The sequence below is a fragment of the Ylistrum balloti genome, unplaced genomic scaffold (genome assembly GCF_031769215.1).
Source record: "Ylistrum balloti isolate Yb309-2 unplaced genomic scaffold, AGI_CSIRO_Ybal_v1 Utg369670, whole genome shotgun sequence".
In the NCBI taxonomy this organism is placed as follows: domain Eukaryota; kingdom Metazoa; phylum Mollusca; class Bivalvia; order Pectinida; family Pectinidae; genus Ylistrum; species Ylistrum balloti.
The window spans coordinates 305,069-326,936 of record NW_026781916.1 but is presented as its reverse complement, the minus strand read 5'-3'; the positions used below and the strand labels follow the sequence as shown (position 1 = coordinate 326,936).

At 34.9% G+C, this 21,868-nt stretch overlaps 1 protein-coding gene across 1 annotated transcript in view; it reads right to left on the bottom strand.

Annotated features, from left to right (window-relative positions):
* LOC132562029 (CUGBP Elav-like family member 3) overlaps positions 1-21,868 on the bottom strand; it is a 197,658-nt gene that overhangs the window by 134,063 nt on the left and 41,727 nt on the right. The window contains exon 2 of the mRNA XM_060226755.1: positions 4,945-5,027. Coding sequence (XP_060082738.1) covers positions 4,945-5,027 — 83 coding nt within the window. The remainder of the gene's footprint in view (positions 1-4,944; positions 5,028-21,868) is intronic.

Here is a 21,868-nt window from a genome sequence, read left to right as displayed (position 1 = left end):
TTGAACTTAAATAACAACAGAACAAACGATCCTGTCGCCAATCGTTCTGTAACTCGCTTGTCATTTGTAAGGAGAATAGGATAGCGACTATGTCTGTTGTTCATCCTCAAACACATTTAGTCTTTCTTTCTTTCTCAATATTCTAGTTCAGATAGCAAAATAACGAGGCACAATTTTCACTGTTTCTTTCTTACTATATAAACTCTTTATTTATTTATCTATTTTACTTTTTTAGTTTTTTGGGGTTTTTTTAACATTTCCTATTCTCATTTTTGTTACCTGTTTTTCTTTAAATCGTTCTTTCAGAATTTATAACGGTAAGAAAGGCAGGTGAAAAGCAAGCTGTTTGTGATATAAACATTTCTGATAAAAAAATCTGTCGGCTCGGACGTCGGAGAGGACACAGTGTCTCCAGAATAAACACGTGATCAATCCGGTGGCCCGATCTATATTTTTTCCGATCAGGAAACTTTTGGTATTGAATATGTTATCAGTTGCCTCTTCTCCCTCCAAACTCCTACATTAAACTTTTTATCGAGTCGGAATTAAAATTCTTATTTCACGCTGATTTTGTCCCAAAAATAAATTCAGAAGAAAAGGGATTCCTTAAAATATAAAGTACGATCAATATATAAAACTATAAATTCTTTAAAAACAGATCAAGTTTACTTCACGATTTTGATCAATCTTTATTTATCTTTAATCTAAATCTTAATTATTTCCATGAAAAAGGAAGGTTCATTTTGTTTTATCTATAGTCTGTTTCAATTTTTTTGTGAACAATAGATAATTTTGTACTGAATGTTTTTGATTAATCTGTAGTTCATTTCATGATTTCTGTGAAAAATAGGTCATCTTTGCTAAATGTTCATTCTATAACCGCGGAAATTCGAACGATTGACAACCTTTAGAGGATTTAATTTGGGTTTGAGATTAAGTCAAACGTTATTTGATCAAATGTGTCTCTTTCCTTTCCATCATGGATATAAACCCAAAAACAAACAAACAAACAAACAAACAAACAAACAGACAAAAAACAAACTGAAAACAACCAAATACACAAAAACAAACAAAGATAAACAAGTCTATAAAAAAAAACTCCAGTCATTGAATTTCCATAACATTCCTCTCTTTGTATGAAATTGCTCTGAGTTCTGTATTGTACGTAAAGAATTGTCCTGTCAGCATTCTGTATGGTGTTATAATGAATTTGTTTTATTAAAAGCGTATGAATGACAATGATTTCATTGATAAAACATTGCAGCGACCCACGCATAACTTGTAACTTTTGTACAAATAATCGATTCTCGTCACATTATATACCGCGCTGGAGCGAAAACAACCGCACTGCATGAATAAAAGATGAAAGACTATTAGAGGAAAAGCCAATTATCTCCAATATGTCGCTATTCAACGGGACCACCCGTACTGTGGAGTTATTTCCCCTTGCGACTATCGGAGTACACGAGTTAACTCCCTTCTCATTTATGTGCTTGATCCAAAATTCATGAACGATGTCACAAAACGTATAGCTTTTCATTTATATACATAAAAAGATTTCTCGTGGAACATATTTTGAAATGACAGATGCAGGAAAACTGGTTTTGCAACATGCAATTGTAGTTTTGATTGAAAAAATTCAAACGCGTATGTAAGTTTTCCCAAAAATAGGAAGATTTGAAAGTTATCAAGCACCTCAAAATAGTCTTAAAATGAAGAAAATTCATAATGTTTCATCGCTTAATCCGCTTCATGGTATCAATAATTATCATATAAATATTATATTTGTGAAGAAAAAAATGAATTATCAAAAAAAGGCATTCTCAATCGATTCACATGTTATTGCTACTATTCATAGTGTGACGTAATTTAGAATATTGAAATAGCCAATCGCATGCCACCAAGATTAAGTGGGGGTTCAGTGTTTCGTGAGTAAACACAGCATCGCTAACCGACCGGCCCGTTTCTCAGTTCCACGTGGAACACCAACCGTCACGGCTTGGGAACTTCGAACCACGAACCTCGTAACGCTCTACCGACTGTGCGCTAGCGTTCCCTAACACCAACACACATGTATTAGAAAATAAGAACCCGGCTTAGATATGAAACGTAAATGATAAAGGAAGGTAAATTAAAAAAAAAAGGAAATTTGATATCATTTTTGGTTTTTGTTTTCTTTTTGTGATACCAGCATGTACTTATTTATTCCACGTTCTCTTTATTTATTTATTTATTTATTTATTTATTTATTTATTCATTCATTTATTTATTTATCTATTTATTTATTTATTTATTTATTTATTTATTGTTTTTTGTTATTGCTACTAGTTTTTTGTGACGTTTAGTGTTGCTTTCGATTTATGTTATTTACTACAAAACATAAAAGGATTTTGTCTTGAAGTAGACAAGTAGCTAATATTTCTTTTAACAAGTATAAGTCATAAAAATGTTTCCTCTCAATTCTTCTTATTTACTGCATGTACGCAAAAGGACTGGGGAATTCCATTACATAACATACAGGGTCATCTACAGATCATAGACAAGAATGCTCACCTTCTTGAGTCCGTGGGAGTGGGTCTGTCGATCTGGGAGAGGTCCAATTTGACAGTTATGTTATTGAGACGATGTATCTGTTACCTAGAGAGATAGAAGCCCTAGGGTTTCTGTACAGTGATAAACATGTATCATTTAACAAATGTCTCCCATGTGATATGAAAAAATAAGATTGGAGATGTTTATCCGAGCTGTCTCTCGATACGTCATAGCGAACGTCGCATATTGGCAGGAATCGCCTCGATTCCAAGCTATTGTTTCAGTAGGATCTCATTGGCCTTGACACAAGGAAAAGAAATCAAATTTTCTCAGCTTGGTGCTAAGCACAATTACCAAAGCATCATGAACTGTCCTTTTAAAAATGAGCGTCATTTAAAACGTTTTAAAATTGTTTCTGTTTACATATTTGTCAAAGTAGTTTATAATGAGGCAGATTTGTGCTCGGATGGCGCAGTGGTAAACGTACCCGCTTTCACTTAGCCGGCCAAAGTTCGATTCACCGAACAGATCAAGTAATTTCAAAGAGTATTGAATTACATATACATAGGAACTTAAATGAGATTTCAATGTGCTTTTATGAAATGAGTCTTAACAGTTTAAATTTTTGGTTGCCATGACGTTCATGAAATAAAAACAAATTTAAGATATTGTTTATCATATAATCGAAAAACAAAAATCCATTTAGATATTTTTAAAGTTAAAGATGTGGAGGACAAGAACGAACAGAGGCAGTCATTATGTGGTGTCATTTTCAATTCATGACGAAATGACATTGTAAATATTATGACATCACAAACAATATCTGATTGACGCAGCCAATGAAAACCGCTTTAGTGTATATACCACCAGTGACAGTTACATGAGCACATACAATGGTAGATTAAGTGATATTATAAACAATATAAAATTTTACGAAAGGGTCATAAAGAACAACTCATATTTAAAAATAGAGTTCAAAGTTCATTAAACCACTCTACACTCAATAAAAAGGAATTGCACTTCTGTAATGTGTACATTTGTCAATTTAAATCCATCAGTCCGGGTCGTCGATTCGTGTTAAAGGCTGTACACTATATCGTGAATATCTGTATCAACCCCTAGTGCAGAAAAGTCACTCCTGAAATTGAAGCAGTTCCCCTTACACTCTGCGTATAAGAACTGTTATGGCCTAGTAGTTGTAAAATTCAATAGAGTCAAAATAGATGGGTTCTTTCTCTGCATATACAATTGGCGTCTTTTCAAATTTTGTGTGAGGAAAATTACGGTTTGCTAAATTATGTAGGGGTCGATGGTAAAACGACAAAGACAGTTTGATGACGACGTAAAGAGAATAAGAGCACGATAACGCCCATCTGTTCAAATGTATTATATATCAGGCGACGAGTACAGATCAGACAACAGGAACAGATTAAGATAACGGTAAATATATATGTTCGAAAATAAAAAAATATTTCGATAGTTCTGAAAAGGGATATATAGATATAAAAAAAATAGATTTAGGCACGTTCTGTAAATAGATACATGTGTGTGCATTAAACCAAGAAAAGATAAACCTCTAATTGATTTCAGAAGAAAGATCAAAACTATCTCAATTTTCTGTAAATAAAAGGAAAACAAACGAAAAGAGACATGTCTTATGAATTAAGGAACCGTTAAAATGGCCTCAGCTCTGAACTCTACACGGGAGACATGTCTGATTTGTCTAATTAAAAATATTGCGTCTAGTTAAAGTGAATAAAAAGCACAGAAGTACGTCATTCAACCAGCAATCCATCCTATTAATCGATTTCGACTTAACGGGAAATTGTCTTAAACAAAGAAAAGAAAGTTGATCAATGCTGTTGAACAAATTGTATCAGATAATGTTTTATGTAAATTGATGTTTTTTTTTTTAAAATATATTTCGAATATATCAAAATCTTCCTGGCTTGTCCGCCCGCTAGGTATCATACTGTCGGACGAGGCCAGATTTACCGGAGAGAGCACACGACCGTTTTCACGTTTAGGTGTTGATTTGACCCCAATCGTTTTAGTGACAGGCAAATACGTTAGCCTTTGAGCAACCCATACGCACGTGTCTGATAAAAACAAAGATGCGTCTAGAGAAAAGACGAGTCTCGATTATTTGAGAAGCTTCTTATGACGTCAATCAATAATAAAGACGGGTCCAGAATGAACCCTTACTCGCTAAGACGCAATTACGTCATCATGTTGAATTTAAAAAAAAAAACTTTACGTGAAGAAATGTTACTTGTTCATGACTCGGCGACGAAAAGAACTGTCGGTTTCATGATGTGTTAAAACAACGTGTGATTGCTGATGACGTCATAGATGGATAGAGATTTTATCTCTGTTCTGAAATACGAATAAACATAAGATAAAATAGCTTACCCCTGGTAATGTTTTTTGTTCGTGTAGCGCTTGCTGGGCATTTAGAGCACTGTCTCTACTGCAATATGTGAGGAATGCGCAGCCTGAAATACAAAAATGAACACGTGATACATGTTTTATATACCTAAAATGCAAGTAGGAATAAATCAATCAACAAGATTCGATAAGTTGTAACGTGGTGTATTATATAACTAAACTGAAAGAAGAAATGAATCAATCAATTAGATACGATTAGTTGTGACGTGGTGTGTTATATATCTAAAATGAAAGTAAAAATAAACCAATCAACCAGATTCGATAAGTTGTAACGTGGTGTGTTATACGTCTAAAATGGAAGTAGAAATAAGTCAACCAACCATATTCGTTTGAATGTTAAACAGTGTACCATATCCCTATAAGGTATACATTAGATGCATACCAAAAGTAAAGTATTGATTACGTACTCGCTGTAATTGTTACATTTATTTATTTATTTATGAAATGATTTAACTAACTTGATAGGAAACGCCATCAGATATATTAATGTATACTGTTAATTCAATTTAAAATGACCACAGGTAGTATCAGATATCTAGGTAGTTCAATTCCTTTAGAATGTCAATCCGGGTGGATGTTAGATAAAATGGTGCCTTGTTTATCCCCATCTTGGACATGTCAGTCCACTGTATACCGATACCGACGTAACTGGCGACCATTGTTGTTTACATAGGGAACATCTAGATTATTAATATATAATTGTTAATACCTTCGCCGACCAAATCATTGTAAATTGTAGCATATGTTCTCATATACTACAAGTTGGCGTAGTAATGATATCAAGGCGAATCAAACACAGAATGTAAATAACACATTTATTTCTGCCAGAACTACTTTTTGGTTGACGTCTCACCTTGACCACTGAATATGTATTCGTATGCTTGACGAGATGGTCGTTCATAGTCTGGTATATTCCAGTCTGGCTAAGATAGGCCTAAATGGAGAGCTGATAATTGAATGGAAATATTTAGTTTTGTTTCCCACCACAATTTCGAGCGGAATTGGTCCTGTTCCACTATCGATGTAATCATGTGACGTCATTTACCTATGACGTCACCATAATTTGTTATTGGTGACAAACTTTGTGATAATCTCTTTCAGTCAGACCCTTGTTTCTGCACAATATTAGCCAAGAGAGAACGAAGTAATCAAACAGCTTGGTGATCCAGACTAACTTTGTGATATGTTATGAACACTTGATATTTTTAGAAGAAGATATAAAACAAACAAACATAATATAGACTTTCAGCAGATGACACCTGACATTTTGAAAAAAAAAATTTATAAATTGTAAGAAGTCTGATGAAAAATGGTGTCTCGATTACAAAGCAGGTGCGATATCAGAGACTGAGAGAATGAAACAGGGTTCCAACCACAAGTAAAAAGGATTGATCTCATTTTTCACAGTTTATCACCTATACCTATTAAACACATCTATTGTACATGTAACAAACAGTGTGTCCCTCGGCAAATACGGAAAGATCCAGAGAAAATATGGATGGAATTATTTCAACGTCATGCTGAATTGATCATGTATGACTGGTGTGATAAACTCAAACTCAAATTAAAAATCAGCAACGCTAAGGTGAAAAAAAATATCGACAGAAAAACATGAATGAAGAATCCCGAGAGAGTACAAAGAGACTAAGTTTTTTCGGAAGATTAAACGTCTTCTGCTTCATTGATAACACCAGCCATGAAATATTAGTCTTTCCAAAGAATTAATGTCACGTTCCGAAACGAGAACGATGTCACAAAGAATAAAGCCAACAACAATGCCTAAACTTGTCTGACAATTTTTTTCTATTTCATTTAAAGAATTAGACTTTTAGACTTACAGAATTCATTTTATTAAAAAACAATTTCTAAATTTATTGAAGAGTTCAAATTGTGGTAAATCATGTTCATATATCTGTTATGAAGAGGAAGTGTCTTGTAGCAGAATCAATAAAGTATTTGTAAGATGTTTGCATGGGCACGGATTGTCAAATTGAACATTTTATCACTAGAAATAACATTCATTTTCCGAATAAATTTTCTGTTGTGGAAATTTCATACATATATATTTTATTTTTTATTATTTTTTTTTAACATAATTAAGGTCGAGGTCAAATTATGATGTCATAAATAACGTTGATGTAACCAAATAGGACATTGCACTCATAGTCGATATAAACGCCATGCTGATCATAAAGAGATTGTATTTAGCGGTAATATAATACACGGGAAAATCTATGTCACAATGTTTACTTATATATTCATAAGATGATTTATTTTCTTCAGCTGTATATATTAAAAAAATTTAAAATTGGATAAATATAGAATTTGTGAACGTCATACTTAAAAGAAAACCTAAAATGAAGTTTTGAAAGTATGATTTTTTTCTCAACTTTTTATGCATAAAATGGACTCTCTTGATACTTTCACTGATTTCAATTTTGGAGAGAAAATGGAAATTAAAAGGAATACCATATTTGGAAGCTACAGTTAAGCTTCAATGACTTTTTAAGAGTGATAAAAAACAACTTCGAGTGAGAATCTAATAAAAAGAAAGAAAACGGACTAGCACAGCATCGTATCGATTACGAAAATGACGCTCCATTATAGGAGCTAGCAATATGCATATGTCAGTAGCCGCTGTTTCATAAAAAAAAATCCCTATTGACGCCTTAATTTATTGGAAATGACAGTTTGACAAATACTGGAATACACAGTTATCATTTTGAATGCATGAAGAATATTTAGGGAGGAAAATCATTGAATCCGAAACGTTATAGAAAGATGTCGGTTACGATTTATATGGTGTGGAAAACCGTGACAGCAGATAGAAAAACGGAAGGAGGCCATAGTATCGTGTATATTCACGGATGACGATTTCCTTTGTTGATCTGTTGCTAAGGCAGTACACATTTGTCTAAAACAGTATAAGTTTAACGAAATTTAGACAATATATTTCATTATAATTCCAAATACTGCAAAACCGTTAATTTTCGTGAGGAATATTTTTATCATTTAAATTAAAGGTACTCAAAATCCATGAATCAACTTCGTCAACGAAATGATGAACAGATAAAAGTTAATTATTGTGGATTTATTGATTAAGATTTTTTCCACAAAAGCGGCAACGAAAACGACGTCGTGTATGTTTTAGAAACCCACGAAATTTGAGGTGAGGTGGGGTGGGGGTGGGGGTGAGGTGAGGTGGGGTGGGGATGGGGATGGGGGTGGGGGTGAGGTGAGTTAGAGGTGGGGGTGGGGTGAGGTGGGGTGGGGATGGGGGTGGGGGTGAGGTGAGGTGGGGGTGGGAGGGGGGTGACGTGGCATGGGGGTGGAGTAGGGGTGAGGTGAGATGGGGGTGGGGTTGGGGTGGGGATGGGGTGGGGGTGGGGGTGGGATGGGGATGGGGGTGGGGGTGACGTGGGGTGGGGGTGGGTGTGGGTGGGGGTGAAGTGAGGTGGAGGTGGGGTGGGGGTGAGGTGAGATATGGGTGGGGTGGGGGTGAGGTGAGATGGGGGTGGGGTTGGGGTTGGGGTGGGGATGGGGGTGGGGGTGGGGGTGAGGTGAGATGGGGTAGGTTATTTCAGTTGTGCGTTTTATTTTTGTTCATTGATCTTTATTTTGGCAAGTTCCTTTTAATATTATTTACTATAAACTTTTGTTCCAAATCTTTTCATATAGCATCAGTAGTAACATCAAACACGTAATTGATATTGGATATGGAAACAAGATTTACAATTTATATAAATCAATCTCCAGTTAGAGAAAACGCAATCGAAATTGAAGACATACACTATCATAATATGTGAGATGAGAAAAAACAAGTGATTCTCATAGAGTATGGTCTATAGGAGTAGAAGAGGGAGAAAGGGGGTCTGGATCTCTCAGATATACCATAATACAGTTTATACAAAATATATACTAAATTCACGGTAAATGAAAGTCCTGGACATACAGGTATTGAGAGAGAATAAAGAAAACTTTAGAAAATCTTAGAGTGAAATTTAGCGCACATGAAAAAAATCAAAGCATTTTCAGCGTTTGATTAATTTTAATTACTACTTCACAATTAGCTGGTGTTGTTAATATTTAAAATTTTTGGTCAAACTAGTTGATAACTACATATATGATAGGAAATGAAATGAAATTTCCAAAATGAAAACGTTGTCGAACAATCCAGTACATAAGTGCTTTCTTGCGTGATACATACAACTTCCGGTAAGAAAAAATAATCGATATTTCTTCAATGTCGCGAGATGTAATAATTAGAACAGGATGAATTTCACGAAGTCACATCGGAAATATAACCTTACACACACGGCAAAAATAGTCGATAATTGTTAGGACCATGACGCAAGCTAGACGCTAACTATATACGATGGTTGTCAAGAACGATTTGATCAGAAGCACGCTTTCTTAAAGAATGTAGCCTGTCAGCTGCAGGCAAAAGTAGACGATAATTAACTGTGGTTTAGATTAACTGTTAAACATGCCATACGGTTCTCAGGGAAAACAGAATATATTATCAGGAAATAAAGAAAATGCATCACGTGACATAAGAAGCATCTAGACATTCTCTTCATCATTTTTATCATCATCATCATCATCATCATCATCATCACCCCCCACCACCACCACCATCATCATCATCATCATCATCATCATCTTCTTTTTCATCTTCTGAATCATCATCATCATCATCATCATCACCCCCCCCCCCCCCCACCACCACCACCACCACCACCATCATCATCATCATCATCATCATCATCATCATCAACATCATCTTCTTTTTCATCTTCTGAATCATCATCATTATCATCGTCGTCATCGGCGGCGGCGGCGGCGGCGGCGGCGGCAGCGGCGAAGGCAATGGCTACATAAGGCATGAATGTTTTACAACGAAAAAAGTATGAAGCATCCGGTGAATTTTGTGGTTTATCAAATCAGTCATGTGTTTTCTCTTAACAACAAGAAGTAGTTTCATATGTACACGTTAATATACAATAGATTCTATATAAGTGTACAGGATTGTCAAAATATACAATGTGTTATATCTGTCTGATGTTCTCAACATACATCTCTCTTGTTACATACCTAAAAGCGATCACAGCTGGGCATAGTCAAACTGGTGTTAAACATGGATACTAAAACTTCTGATGCCAAACAATCTACAACTTTGATTTGCTCATTTAAAAATAATGTGCTGTCTATATTTACTTAAGAAGAAACGGAACATCCAACGTGTGTAATTAAACACACATGCATATCGTAGTCTTCGACGCCATGTTGGCTGCAGTTGAATTCAAGTCTGTTACGGCAGACAAATACAAACCCATTTTTTCATCTCCTTGGTTGGCTCCTATATCGGTTTTACTGAGAGACATTCTATTCATGTATGGTGTAAGTGCCTACGTTGCATTTGACTTGTGAAGGAAACAGTTATTGACATCTAGTAAGGTGGATATGTGGTTTTGTGAACCTTCAGTCAATGCTCCAACATTGCATGTATTGACTTTAGAAATAAATATCTGATATCAAATAGCATTGTGACTTCAAAAATTTTGTGATGACATTAAGAAAATCTCGACAAGAACCTCGTGACGAAATGAAAAATGAATATATAAATAAATTGAGGTACTAATGTTGATTGACGAAATTGTCTTCTCGCGTGACACTACGGTCAATTTTTCCAGGTTTTAGGAAAATGATTAAGGGGAAATCATTATAACTTTTTTCATCAATTTGTGATAAAAAATAGGGGATAATTCAACATTGAAACTGTTCTGCTTGCCACGCAAATAATCTTTTAATCAAAATACAATGTTGGTTTGCTGAGTTGAGTTGAAGCAGTCTTGATCCTTTTGAGTCTGGGTATCCTTGAAGTAGTATATGTAGTTGGTGACGTCATTACCGAACAACATACGGGAGGTCCATCTCATATCATTCATATACGCCACAGACAGGTACGCTTATCAGCTCCCTGATAAATATAGAACCTCGGTTCATCTGAGATAATGCAGGACTTCCGCGGTCCGAGATATGTTTTATTTCATAAAAGAAAATACTCTTTCGCAATTAATTTCTGTTGAATTCTATAAATGTATCATTTTGTCCTAAGTATTCATTAAAAAAACACATACCGACATAAACACGAACACAAGAGTTTCCGCTAAACAAACAAGCAAACAAGAGACATGTCGAACATCCATTCTATCAGCCACGAAGCTTCAATTCTGAAGCCCGTCTTTCAGCCCTTAAACTATTTTGACATTAAATTGCACCCTTGGAATTCGTTTCGTTATTTATCGGGTTATTTTTGTATTGTTACGTAATATTCCCACACATATCAGATATACCGGTCCTCCTTCCCTAACTAGCCTAAACGTCACGTGATGAATATAACAGCGTGATTTTCACTGTGTCCGTGAGATCCTCAGAATAATGCTATTATATAATATTACAGAAAAGTACAAGTCAACTATAATAGTTATTTTTTATTTTATTTTATTTCATTTTTATTTCCGTTCTTTTCTTTTGGTTTGATTTTTAATTTTATGCTCTTTACTTTGTTTAGTTTATCGTTCTGTCAAAAGCGATGGTCATTTTGAGTCTCCTTGAAGCAGCACTTGCCTTCCTGACTGTAATTACGTACTGACGACGGGCCTGGCTATATCATATGTAATGCTTTTGTTACATCATACAGGGAATATTGTCACACACACACACACACACACACACACACACACACACACACACACACACACACACACACACACACACACACACACACACACACACACACACACACACACACACACACACACACACACACACACACAAACACAAAATTAAATTTCATTCAAAATTTTGGGGAAGTGACTCGATACGTAGATGTTGACACATGATACAAGTTTGGTGTGGGGGACGCTCTAATGAATATCTCTTATCTAACGTGCGGGTATCTCAGGAAATTCTCACACTAAGGTGTAAGATTCTTTATGATCTATCACAAAGCTTACTCCCAGCCCAGATAACAAGGGTCTCTGTGACCTGATTAGTTTTCTTCTCGTCAACAATGATACGGGATATCTGACAAAGATTGAGAATATTTTTTGCGTCTTGTTTCAAGATATTTTCACGTCCTAATGTGCGATACGAACAAGCTAGAAAATATTTTCAAATATTTTCTTTAGATTGATAGGTATATATTGAGAAACAGATTATTAATCCGGGTTAAACACTTGTTTGTGGTGTTTCGATGACTAAGCTGTCATCTCTATCAGGCAGATGACCAGATATGTACATGTGTTGTCATCAACACGTCACACATATGTTTTAAATTGTGATATTTGTAAATTTAGTAAGATTATATCTATTCTACATCAGTGATTGTGACGTCATGTTGATATGGATTTCGAATTCATTATGACGTCATTGTAGTGTGGTTATACTAGAGGTTGATAATAACATCATCCATCCATCCATCCATTATCCATCTATCTCTCCATCTATCCGTCTCTCCATCCAACCAACCATCCATCCATCCCTTCCTCCCTCCATCTATCTCTCCATCCATCCATCCATCCGTCTATCATCCATCCATCCACCAATCCATCTATCCGTCTCTCAATCCATCCATCCATCCATCCATCCATCCAACCATCCGTATCCATCCATCCTCCATCTATCTCTCCATCCATCACCCATCCCTCCCTCCCTCCCTCTATCTATCGCTCCATCCATCCGTCCGTCCCTCCCTCCCTCAATCTATCTCTCCATCCATCCATCATCCCTCCCTCCCTCCATCCATCCATCATCCATCTATCCATCTATTCCATCACATCCCATCCCATCCATCCGTCCGTCCCTCCATGCGTCCGTCCGTTCGTTCGTTCGTTATTTAGTTAATTAATTGATCAACAAAGAGGTTTGGATATCATGTGTGTTTAAGATGTCAAGCCTTGATACAACCGTTTATGTTTTGTATATATTCCACGTAAATCGTTTACAACCAACGCAGTGTGTCTCGATGAGTCATATCTAAAAGCTTGCATGTCGGGAAAAACTCATTTTAGAAACTAATCATCGATAACAAGGAAATGGTTTGGCAAAATCCAATACACTCGCCGAAAATAGATACAGTTTGGTACATATTTTAAAATCTAAAATTTGATCCAGGTTAGAAATGGTACCGGAGTTTAATTTCTTTTCCATCGTCTGAATTATTTCTTTCATTTCCTGTCATCCGAAATTTTCTTGGTCACCGCAAATACCAAACTTGTAAAATATTTTCGACACTAAGGCTAGGCGGAAATGATCCTTCACCTCACACAGAATCCTCCTTCAGACATTTTATCGCCCGTTAGCATAGTAAAAACATTTAATCTCAGTTAGATACAATATTCTAGATACAACATCTAGAAATCGTCTTCTTAATTCAAACGTTCACAGAAGACAGCATACAAAAAAGTGCATTCATTTTGAAAAAAAAAAAAATAAAATAATGGTATGGTTAACTGCTTTTTCGACATTGTGAAATGTGAATGTTTCATTATCTTTTATAAATGAATCTAAGACAATTTTAATCGAATTAAATAATTATGTAAAAAGAATATTCACATCGTGTTATCGCATCATGACTCAGGGAAAATAGTCGATATGATGTAGACAATATAATGTAGACAATATGACATAGACAATATGATGTAGACGATATGACATAGACAATATGATGTAGACGATATGATGTAGACGATATGATGTAGACAATATGACATAGACAATATAATGTAGACAATATGACATAGACAATATAATGTAGACAATATGATGTAGACGATATGACATAGACAATATGATGTAGACAATATGATGTAGACAATATGACATAGACAATATGATGTAGACAATATGATGTAGACGATATGATGTAGACAATATAATGTAGACAATATGATGTAGACGATATGACATAGACAATATGATGTAGACGATATGAAATAGACAATATAATGTAGGCAATATGATGTAGACGATTTGATGTAGACAATATAATGTAGACAATATGATGTATAATGACAATATGACATAGACAATATAATGTAGACAATATGATGTATAATGACAATATGACATAGACAATATGATGTAGACAATATGATGTATAATGACAATATGATGTATAATGACAATATAATGTAGACAATATGATGACAATATGATGTAGACAATATGACATAGACAATATAATGATGTAGACAATATAATGATATGACAATATAATGACAATATAATGTATGATGTAGACAATATGACATAGACAATATGATGTAGACGATTTGATGTAGACAATATAATGTAGACGATATGACATAGACAATATAATGTAGACAATATGATGTAGACGATTTGATGTAGACAATATAATGTAGACAATATGACATAGACAATATGATGTAGACAATATGACATAGACAATATGATGTAGACAATATGACATAGACAATATAATGTAGACAATATAATGTAGACAATCTAATGTTGACAATATGACATTGATAATATGACATAGACGATATGATGTAGACGATATGACATAGACAATATGATGTAGACAATCTAATGTTGACAATATGACATTGATAATATGACATAGACGATATGATGTAGACAATACTATTTTAAGAAGTAGTGTAAACCTGGAATGTTTTTTTAAAACCAAATAATCTTAGATAGACAGAATCTATCTCATTTCTTTTTCTCTTCTGTCTTTCTGTCTTTCTTCTACTCTTGATTGAAACTGCAATTGTACATATTTTCATGTTTATATCATAAAGATGTGTCACGTGCAGTGTCACGTGCAGTGTCACGTGCAGTGTCACGTGCTGTGTCACGTGCTGTGTCACGTGCAGTGTCACGTGCAGTATATTGATTATTTGTGATTTATTTACAGAGAAGAGTTCATTAGGTGCTAGATCTTGTCTCTGATCTATTTATCTGTTTCTTGTAATAAAACATGTTTAAATCAAATCACTCCCCACATTGATGAGTATCATGAAAATTATCCAACTAAAATGGCGTTAGATAACCATCATTTAGACTGTAAAATCATTGTGTCTTAACACTTCAAGATAAATGTCTAACATTGTCTTAACACTTTAAGATAAATGTCATACATTGTCTTCAAATGTATTGTCTTAATCATGTAATATATGGTTTCCCTAAACAAGCGCATGCGTGATAACTTCTGATTCACTCAAATTTTAGTTAATCCCTCAGTAAACAAAGGACAGTAGTGAGACAATTATCGTTTTATAACAGTAAGAATGAGAGTAATGTAACGTCATATATCTAAGGATTACATTGTTACGTCATATCTAGAGCAATATGTCACACATCTGAGGATCATATTATGACGTCACTAACAAGGTAAATAACATACCTGAGCTTACTTATGATGAATATAAGATATTATCTTCAGTATTATAAATAGTATAATGTTATTTTACATTTCTTTTATTTTAGTTTTTTTTAAGAGAACCATATTTTCAAACAAACCAAATTGTAAGAGAAATATGAAATTAATTACGGCATAACATAGTAGCAAGTGTCAACGCAAGCGTATTGGTACAATAAGCATTCCCAATAAATTGATCCTGATTTTCCGCGCATGCGTGTAAAACACAAATGTTGAGATACGTAATCTGTTCGCCTTTACACCCTAGTTCTAATCCATGTCTGGGCCATGACGTCGTCCGTCTGTGTCGGAGATCAATCAATGTCGATTATTATATATAGAGTGATTAACAGAATGTCTGATACGTGATACAATACATGGAATACCAGGTGCTAATCTAAAAAGATTATTCAGCTTGCTCAATGCTTCTGTCTTTCTTTCTGTCTTTTTTTCCCTCTTTCTGTCTTTCTTTCTTTCTCTCTTTCCCTCTTTCTTTCTTTCTTTCTTTCTTTCTCTCTTTCCCTCTTTCTTTCTCTCTTTCCCTCTTTCTTTCTTTCTTTCTTTTTTTCTTTCTCCCTTTCCCTCTTTCTTTCTTTCTCTCTTTCTTTCTTTCTTTCTCCCTTTCCCTCTTTCTTTCTTTCTCTCTTTCCTTTTTCCTTAAATCTGTTTTCTTTTTTGTCTTTATTGAGGTATTTTTATGTTTCTGTTTTATTGTTTGTTTGTTAACTTTTTCTCTTTCTCCTTCTTGAGGTCGTTTTTTCTTTCTTTCCTCATCTTTATTGTGTCTCCTTTTTGAGGTCATTCTTCGTTGTTTCTTTGCTAATTTTTTTTTCGTTCTTTGAGGATTTTTTCTTTGTATCGACATTCGTGGACATCGTGAAGCATAAAAACGTCCGCTTCCAACGATACAAAATAGAACTTACGCATGTGACGACCGTGTAATCTCGTTTTTTTTGTGAAAGAATGAAACTATATGTTGAAAAATGCGGATCTCCCGCATGATGTTCCGTAAAGAAGTCATCAGGTACTACAAGGAAACCCCAGCTCTACTGATCACATAATAACAGGCAAACAGAAATAAAAGTGAAATAAAACATACCTTATTAAAAAAAACAAAAAACAAAAAAACAAACAAAAAAGACACCCCCCCCCAAAAAAAAAGGAAAAAACAAAAACAAAACAAAGACAAAAAACAAAAAGAAAAGTTAAATAAAAAGAAGACCGCCAAAAAAAACTAAAAAAACAAAAAACAAACAAAAAAAACACAAAACACGAAAACAAAAAACAAAAACGAACAAAAAAATGTTTAAAAATGCCTGAATTATAACGTCTTGAAATATTAAAACTAGAAATATATGTCGTTATTTGAAATCCTATAGCCATTGTGGTGACATTTTACAACACGATATGAAATATTAAATATCGATAGCATGTCCCGGCGCTATATCGCCTCCTAGAGCAGAACGTTTCGAGAGAAGTGATCTCGGCGACAGAATTGAACACAGGTACCACCGGGTCATGAATTAATTAGTGGTTAATCAATTAACAGCCGAGTACAGTTGTTCATCATTATGTCTGCGATATGTTAGCTGAAGTGAAAATGTCCTTCTTTTCGATGGCGACGGAACATACAACTTCGAGAAATATGAGAATGTATCCAAAACATTAAAACACTAGAAATTCGACCTTATTTAATGTTATAACAGATACACGCACGTAAACATCCTCGACACTCTAAGGGTTACGATCACTTTCACTCTCTCCATCCCTGGAACCATCTTCGATAACCCAGGGGTTACGATCACTTTAACTCTCTACACCCCTGGAACCATCCTCGATACTCCAGGGTTACGATCACTTTCACTCTCTCCATCCCTGGAACCATCCTAAACACTCCAGGGGTTACATTCACTCTCGCACTCTACATCCCTGGAACCATCATCGACACTCCAGGGGTTACGTTCACTTTCGTTCTCTACAATAACACTATTATGACGTCATAAATGAGTCATGACTTAATGACGTCACACGATGGTCCTGGTTGTGAGAAACGAACTGTTCGATTCGAAGTAAGTTTTTCTTGTCGAGAAATTGACTTGAGAGTTTCGTTTATATTTTAGAAATGGGTTTTATGAAAAATAGAATCTTACATTCTTGTACCTGTCATATGGACTTTATATGATCGATAAATAATTTTACATGTCATGGTCCTTTTGATCTCGTTTGAAAAAATCCATATTACATTGTAACATAAATAGAGGGTAGTCTACAGGGTCAGTGTCTTAAGATAAAAGCTGTAATTTGGCGAAAATAAAAAAAAGACAAAAATAGCTAGCATCTGGCAGGTAACGTTTGTTTTTTTCTGTCTAGAGCAAAAATGCACTGACCATGTATTTTATTTCTCCTTCAACATCGATTGAAGAAAAAACAATCAAAACTTCAACAGTTTTGTTGTACAATATTTTATTTATTTATTTTTTTTTTTTGCCTGACGTGGACGTTACGCTGAATTTTGCCTGATGACATACGCCAAATACAATATATAAATTCGTTTATTTCAACAGTCATTTTTATTGTTAAACGTAATTTTAAAGTAATTTCAGAAAGTAATTCTGTCGAATTGACGCACGCGCTGAAACACAACTGTTTTCCGTCTCTGCCGAATATAGCCAAAATACATGTGGCAGTTGTATTCCGACAATGGCAGCGCCAGGTGCAGGAAAAAAGACCATTTGTGATTATAACGTCCAGAAACTTAGCACGTTTATATCATAATGTTGTGTACATGTAGTACATCTACTTCCCGGTATGTCTTGGGAATAGAAATTATTTGATTCTAAAACAGAAAAAACGAATAAAAAGACTGTCCCACAGGGCGTTATTTGTTTTCAACGCCTCCGCTAGAATTCGAACACAAAACCCCTGGTTCCGAGTATAGTACTCTCTAGCCGAGCTATATATTGCGGCAATAATTTACAAGGGTTACACAGCAAAACACAATACTGAAATATTTTTTTATAGATTTAAAGCTAACAACGTATTAGCTGAAGCAAATACGGATATTTTCAAAAATAAAAAAATAAAAAATGAAATAGCAAGAAAATGTTTTCATCTTGAGATACAATAACACATAAAATTATTTTTGTGAAAAATACAATGATAGAGTGTTGACTTTTATATTCGATAAAAAAATGAAAAAAAGTTTCCAGCTAATATCAGTCTGTCAGAAATAGATGAAGCGTTTCCACGAATGATCATTGATGACGGTCGTAATAGAAGACACCCGCTTTTGTTTCTTTTTCCGTTTAAATGGATGAAATGTGTTGTCTTGAAATGGTCTTTAATGCACTGTTTCAAACATTTAAAAATAGATTAACTGAATCCACTTACAAGAAAAGATAATATAATCATAATATCTTTTCCCAAAGCTAGCCTCGTTGTGGTTTCGACAAATTGATATCTGATATGAAACTATGTTAGCGTTAGGCCGCACACAATAGTTTCATTTCCAAAATGATTAAAAGCTTGAGGCAACTGGAGAGAGAAAATAGAATCAAAATATAACCTACCGAACGGTCGTGTTCTAATACTGCAAAATCGTTAATTTTCACGGGGGGTTTATTTTCGTTGGTTCCATGATACTCTGAATCAACGAATTTTAAAGTCCACGGACTTTTACAATAAGTATAGATAAGCATTATGCGTTATATTCTATATTTACTCATTAAAGTGTCCAAACAAGACGAAAATTGAACAGTGGAAAATTGATATATGATTTTATAGCGTATGACAAGTCTGAAAAAATGCACGTGTGATTTTTCAAGTGCCATCTTCCTTATAGAAAATTCTGTGTACGAGATGCTACTATAATCACGGGACTTTTCGGGCACGTTATAGTCAGATGTAATTTACGGTTGAATGTAGTGTGACGAAATGGTAAGAGAATTACAGGAAAAATAGGTCGAATCGGTAATTTTTTACATGTACACGTGGAAATTGAACAATAAATAGCACATTTAAATAAACAAATATTGAACATAACGATAGCAAATATAGATAAAAACAAACAAACAAACATGGTGAAACAGACATAAGTCGGATGAAATAGTCGTTAGAACTGCTGACGTCAGACAGCAATATCATGCAATATTCTTAAATTTCTGACAACAGGAATTGAATAGACAAATATGATTTGTTATCACAGAGGCTGCCAACAGCGGAATGGTCTTGTTGTATCTAGACGTTAGAGGTCGCAATATGCCTGATATTGATCTCATACACATTTAAGGGAGAGACATCCAGTAATTTGGGTCAAGTTGGCGGACACACTAAACAGACTGAATAGACACTGCCATTGAAATCGAATCACGTTAGCTATTTTGTTTCTATCCATTTATTGCTGAAGTAGTTTGAGATGTAAGATCAAATATCTCTTAACGTCGAAATTTGAATTTATCTGGCACCATTAGGAAACTGTAGTCAAGGGCAACTCCTGGGTCATCTCTAAGGTTCTGTAGGTTAGGCTCTGTTTTAATTAGGACTGAAGAAATCACGTGATAAAGATATAACATCAATAAAGGGTATATCAATTGATTTATGTATTTATCTTTTGTGTTTTTTCTTTCATCTTTTTTCTGGTGTTATCTTTTATTCGCTTTTGCTTTTTTCCACTGTTCGAACACTTGCAAATAGTATTAAACTGATTCAAGAGATTAAGAAAATGTCGAATTTAGATGGGCATCCCATTATTAGAACTAGGATTCCTGCCGTGCTATAACTCTATGGTACATTGCCAAACAAATTGTTTGTACTGGCGTTGAAACTTGGTTCGATGGAGCGCCATTCTGACCATCGCCGTTCTAAGTCATGTCTCTTGTTGATAGACCTCTAGACAGGAGACCTACATCCGGGACACGGAACCAAATCCTGCCAGACATTCTACACGGAGTTCTCGTGTTACCTCGTCCGCAACGGATGGACGGCGCATGCCCAAGAACAACTAACTATGGAAGTATCCTCCTTCCTGAAAGTTTATCACATCATCAATGCTGACGCCATCTTTAAACATCCATCTTCATCAATATCACTTTACTTTGTCCCTTAAGCAGGTTACCATGTCATTTAAAAGCCATCAACATCCCATCGTGTCCAGTCATAGTCCAATCGGCTAAATCATTCTATTGGCAAGGACGCCGCATCGACAGACCAATCTTAAACACTAGATGGATCCGTTGGATAAGATCTAATGGCAGGCGCGCCAAGTCGTGTCCGGTCATTCATAAAGTCTCGTACTTTCCCGTGTTAAACGTGAATTACATCTAGACGAACATATCGATTTTGTCATATTAGTGCGAGCTCATAAAAAACCTGCTCGGTTGCTATAATCCTTAGGGAGCTTCCATTATTATATTACGTAGCATGATAGCGCGGCATTCAGGGATAATGGAAGCTCTTCAAACGCAAGTAGAAGAAGGTAGAAAACGGTCGTGATTTTTATGTCACGTGACAGCTACTCATTTAGGATCTTTTTAGTAAAGCAAGCTTTTATGTAAATCTATCATAAAACACTCGGAACTTGATCAGTGCTTACAAGATATGTCACGTGATTAGGTACGCTAAAACCGCCGTGGGATCGTTAACCAGAATCCGGGCCAATCATAACGTAACAATTGATATGTCACTGCTAGGAAAGAGGGTTTAAAATTCATGAATATGGTCTATGTCATCGCATTTGTGAGAAATTTAATATTTCGAGATCTAAAATTGATTTCAGTCTTGTTTTAGAATAAAAAGCCTTTGTCACGTGACCTCTATTTTAGACAGCAGTTATCAGGAACTTGAAGATACAGAGAAGTACGAAAGGGATTACATCCTGATTTCTGAACCCCAAAATGAATGAATCAAATGAATCATTTGATCAGAAAATCTCTTTAAATGTGTTTTATCTCAGTAATCTAAGAAAAAACTTTGTTAAATATGAAAATTCTTTGTATAAAAATAATACATCTTATGAAATTATCACTGATTCAAATATAGTTGAATTTATCATATACTTCATAATTTTTATGCGATTGATTCGAACAAAGATCAAACGTGAGTTAAAATGAAAAGCGGTTTTTGTGTAAGTACGAACAGGCGCCCTTTCTAGATCAATTATACGAAACTAGGCCTTGCAGCAATTCCGGGCGTATGGTCGTCCTTATATCAAAATTATACGAAACTAAGTCTGAGATTTCTCCTTGGTGGTGTAACTGTCATGTCATAAGCCAATTTCATCAATTATCTATGAGATACATGTATGTTATTTGCACAGTTATATCCAGTTCTGTACTTTACCAGAAACTCGGACGGAATATTCCCGTCCGGTCTCGCTCCGGCAATTAGTTATAACCGTAATGTGATGAGAACAGCAGAGAGCATACCTTATCATGC